This window comes from Penaeus chinensis, chromosome 28 (assembly GCF_019202785.1).
Source record: "Penaeus chinensis breed Huanghai No. 1 chromosome 28, ASM1920278v2, whole genome shotgun sequence".
In the NCBI taxonomy this organism is placed as follows: domain Eukaryota; kingdom Metazoa; phylum Arthropoda; class Malacostraca; order Decapoda; family Penaeidae; genus Penaeus; species Penaeus chinensis.
In genome coordinates this window covers 2,159,739-2,164,738 of record NC_061846.1, presented here as the reverse complement: position 1 = coordinate 2,164,738, position 5,000 = coordinate 2,159,739, and the positions used below count along the sequence as shown (strand labels likewise).

At 33.4% G+C, this 5,000-nt stretch overlaps 1 protein-coding gene across 1 annotated transcript in view; it reads right to left on the bottom strand.

Moving 5' to 3' along the window:
- Positions 1 to 5,000, bottom strand: part of LOC125040079 (galactose-3-O-sulfotransferase 4-like) — a 9,592-nt gene that overhangs the window by 1,216 nt on the left and 3,376 nt on the right. Inside the window, exons 3-6 of the mRNA XM_047634536.1 lie at positions 3,423 to 3,584; positions 841 to 1,000; positions 122 to 211; positions 1 to 3 (exon numbers count right to left, since the gene is read on the bottom strand). The exon at positions 1 to 3 is cut by the window's left edge and continues 1,216 nt beyond it. Coding sequence (XP_047490492.1) covers positions 1 to 3; positions 122 to 211; positions 841 to 1,000; positions 3,423 to 3,584 — 415 coding nt within the window. The remainder of the gene's footprint in view (positions 4 to 121; positions 212 to 840; positions 1,001 to 3,422; positions 3,585 to 5,000) is intronic.

The following is a 5,000-nucleotide window of genomic DNA, read 5'->3' as shown; positions in this document are numbered from 1 at the left end:
TTTCTGTGAGAGAGAGAAACAAAAAATCGAATTAGTTTATTAGATCAAGATACGAAAACTGTGCGTCACTGGAAGTTATAGACACCTAGTTATTGCACTTGGGAATTAATTGCTCACCGACCCTTTCATAGTTCCCGTAGTACCAGGCGGACTCAAAGCGTGATGCTGGTTCTCGTACAAATGCAACATACTTGGCCGATTCTTCCACCACCTGCAAAATTGCCCTTGTAGTTTGGAAGTTGCAGAATTAATGGCTGAAGATGCTAATTCGATCACTTCTGTTGACTGAATATCACCGAACTTCTTGATGGCGGTATGTGTAACGTCACACAAACTGATTGATGAACAAATATATACCTCTCCTATATATTTATATATATATATATATATATATAGATAGATAGATAGATAGATATATGTATGTATATATATATGTATAAACACATACCCAAGTGGTCCCTAAGGATGATTTTCTGGGGTTTTATAAATAATTAATGTCAGGATTATCTGTTTAATTTGGATATTGTTTAAATGCGTATATATATATATATATATATATATATATATATATATATATATATATTTATATATATATTAATATATGTATGTATGTATATGTATATATGTATATATGTATTATATATATTAAATAGAGAGGGAGACAGACAGACAGACAGAAACGAACCGAATAGCCAAAATCAAACAACCCAACCAACAAACAAACATCCAAACAAACAGGCAAGGAACAACATCACCAGAAACCTAAAAAAACAAGAAGAAAAAAAAAGAAAAAAAAAAGGAAGAAGAAAAAAAGAAGAAGGTATTGCGTATTCCTCCTACCTGCCTGGCTCCCTCCTTGTTAAACTGCGTGTGACAGACGGCCATGTTATAGCGTCCGTCGGGTGAACGATGGTACTCGGGAGGAAGGATTGAGGGAGAGATGGGCACGAGGCCTGGCTTGGGCGGAAGGGCGAAGGTCAGGCTGTGCATAATGCCGTATCTGCTGGAACGGATTGGAAGTGGGTGCGAAGTGGGTGCGAAGTGGGTGCGAAGTGGGTGCGGAGTGGGTGCGGAGTGGGTGCTAGACATTTGTGTTATATATATTTTTTCTTTTCTTTTCTTTCTTTATTGTTATTATCATTATCGTCATCATCATTATTATTATCATTATCATTATCATCATTATTAATATCATTTTCATCATCATTAATATCCTTATTATTACTATTATTATTATTATTATTATTATTATTATTATTATTATTATTATTATTATTATCATTATTATTATTATCAATATTAGTATTATTATTATTATTATTATTATTATTATTATTATTATTATTATTATTATTATTATTATTATTATTATTATTATTATTATTTTTATTATTTTTTTTTTTACAATTTTTTTCGGGGGGGGGGGGGGGGGTCATTCGTGTCTGAATGCATGCTAAAGATAATCTGCTTTTTTTTAGGTTTAATGAACTAAATGGCTTCTAAAGACTTTTTTTTTTTTATTAACTTTATTAACGTCTAAGTATCTTGTAAAGATGACTTTTCCCCTTTTTAAAATTCACTAAAATTAAAATATCTAAGTGGTCCTTTATTTTACATTTTTAACTTCATTAATCTCTATGTGAGTTCTAAAGACGACATTCTTTGATACATTTTTAAAGTTCGTTATTGTCTAAGCAGCTTCTAAAGAGTTTTTTTTTTTTTCTAATTCATTTTAATTCATTTTTAATTCATTCATAAATGCCTAAGTGATCCCTATAAGTGATCTTCCGATATTTTTTTAGATTAATTATAATTTCTTAATTATAAAGCACAAACGATTTTTTGGAAATTTTATTTTAGATTCATTAATGCTTAAGTGGTCCCTAGTGATGATTTTTTATATATATATGTACATATATATATATTGATATATATATATATATACATATATATATATTTGTATATATATATTTGTATATGTATATATATATATATATATATATATATATATATATATATATATATCAATAATGTCAGGATTATCTGTTCGATATAGACATAGATTAAATGCGTTAATTTTATGACTGACATTTCATCGTCATGATTAGCATTTATAAGGAATCTAATTCAAGAGAGGTTTGCGTTTCGCTCTCTCTCTCTCTCTCTTTCTTTTTTTCTCTCTCTCTTTCTCTTTCTCTTTCTCTTTCTCTCTCTCTCTCTCTCTCTCTCTCTCTTTCTTTTTTTCTCTCTCTCTTTCTCTTTCTCTTTCTCTTTCTCTCTCTCTCTCTCTCTCTCTCTCTTTCTTTTTCTCTCTCTCTCTTTCTCTTTCTCTTTCTCTCTCTCTCTCTCTCTCTCTCTCTTTCTTTTTTTCTCTCTCTCTTTCTCTTTCTCTTTCTCTTTCTCTCTCTCTCTCTCTCCTTCTCTTTCTCTGCTTATTTACATCTCCCTCCCCTTTCTCTCATGTCATCTTTACATATCTATCTCTTTCTCCTCTCTCTGTCTTTTTATATACTTCCTGCTTCCTTTTTTGTATAATCTATCTTCCCATTCCCTCTTTCTCTCTCTTCCTCTCTCTATATCTATTTCTCGTACCATGTACAACTTCTCCCTTCCTATCTATATATCTGTCTTTTTACCAACCTACCTATCTGTTTGTTTACCTACCTACCTATCCATTTACTCACCTATCTATCTATCTATCTACCTACATATCTGTCTACCCATCTATCTACCTACCAGTCTACCTATCTCCCTCTTTCCCCGCCTACCTAGCTGCCTATCCATCTATCTAAAGCTCGCGCGACGGAAAGGACACAAATTTCATACTCTTTAACTATCTACTCATATATCTATCTGTCTATTTATCTACCTTTTAATCCGTCTAAAACAAAAACTCACGCGACGCAAAATACAAGAGAAGGAAAACATAACTATTTCTTCCCCTTCCATTTCTTCTTCTTCCTCCTCCTCTTCCTCCTTCTCCTTCTCCTTTCTCCTTTTCCTCTTGCCCATCCTCCTCTTCCTCCTTCTCCTTCTCCTTCTCCTTCTCCTTCTCCTTCTCCTTCTCCTTCTCCTTCTCCTTCTCCTTCTCCTTCTCCTTCTCCTTCTCCTTCTCCTTCTCCTTCTCCTTCTCCTTCTCCTTCTCCTTCTCCTTCTCCTTCTCCTCTTCCTCTTCCTCTTCCTCTTCCTCTTCCTCTTCCTCTTCCTCTTCCTCTTCCTCTTCCTCTTCCTCTTCCTCTTCCTCTTCCTCTTCCTCTTCCTCTTCCTCTTCCTCCTCCTCCTCCTCCTCCTCCTCCTCCCTCTTACTCTCTCCCTCTTCACACCGCCTAACTCACCTACCGCATCTTATCCTTCTCCCTAAAAAAAAGAAAAAAAAAAAAGAAAAAGAAATTACAGAAAATTAGAATTTTTTTTTTACTTACGTGACAAAAATCTGGAAGCTGGTTGTCGAGGCGCACTTCGGAACTTTGAGGAAATACACAGAGTCGCGGGGAACGCAAGAAACAGTCGGTCTATCGAGTCTATCGAGTGCTTTCAGGGGAAGAGGGACAGACACTCGAGTCGGTGGTGCTAGCTCGGGAGATCTGGGATGGAGTGAAAGAATAAATGGATAAAAAAAGAAAAAAAAGAAAAAAGGAGGAGACGGAGGATATAAATAAATATTGAAAACAGCGAAAATTAAAAAAGAAAAAAAAAAAGAAAGAGGAAACGAAGGATATAAATAAATATTGAAAACAGCGAAAAAAAAAGAAAGAGGAAACGAAGGATATAAATAAATATTGAAAATAAATATTGAAAACAACGAAGGTCGGAGTGAAATAGTAAAGAGAGGGGGGGAGGAGATACGAAACAAGAAAAATAAACTGAAAACTAAATAAATATAGGAAACAGCGAAGACGGTTGAAGTAAGAGACCAAATTAAATACTGATAAAAAAGCGTATTAATACTAAGTGAAAAAAACATACAATCAAACAAACAAACAAACAAACAAAGTGGTTGTGGTAAAAGACAGGCAAGCCCCTCCCCCCCCAAAAAAAAAAATAATAATAATAATAAAGATAAAAATAATAAAGTAGGAAAGAAAGAAAGAAAGGAAGAAAGAGAGATAAATCAATAATAGAAGAAAGAAAGAAAGGAAGGAAGAGTGAGAGAGAGAAAGAAAGAAAAGAAGAAAGAAAGAAAGTAAGAAAGGAAAGAAAGAAAGAGAGAGAGTGAAAGAAATAAAAGAAGAAATAAATAAATAAAGAAAAAAGAAAGGAAGAGCGAGAGAAAAAGAAAGAAAGAAAGGAAAAAAGGAAGAGAGAGAGAGAGAGAGAGAGAGAGAGAGAGAGAGAGAGAGAGAGAGAGAGAGAGAGAGAGAGAGAGAGAGAGAGAGAGAGAGAGACAGAGAGACAGAGAGACAGAGAGAGAGAGAGAGAGAGAGAGAGAGAGAGAGAGAGAGAGAGAGATAAAAGAAGAAAGAAAGGAAGAAAGAGAGAAAGAAATAAAAGACGAAAGAAAGAAAGGAAGGAAGAGAGAAATAAAAGAAGAAAGAAAAAACATGGAAGGTGGTGCCGGTAAAGACCTAAATAAATTAAAAAAAAAATAAATAAATAAATAAATAAATAAATAAAGAAATAACAATGAAAACACGGGGAGAAAGAAAATGCCAAAAACAGCAAAGGCAAATACGAAGTGAAGACAAACAAACAAACAAAAGACAATGGCGAAGGAGAAGAAGAAAAAGAAATAAAAACCGGAAAAGCGAAAAAAAAGAAAAACAAATAAAAAGAGAAAAAATACGAAAAACAAATAGTAATAATAAAAAGAAAACGAAACACAAAAACAAAAACAAAAACCCCATACACAAAAAAAAAGAAAAATCGAAAAAACAAACAAAAACAAACATACGGAGGTTGAGAAGACAATAATCTATTCTTCAATGGATTTTGTTTTACCAAATTACGCAAATGAATTATTATCGTCTATCCAGGAGGAGAAGGAGGAGGAAGAGGAGTAG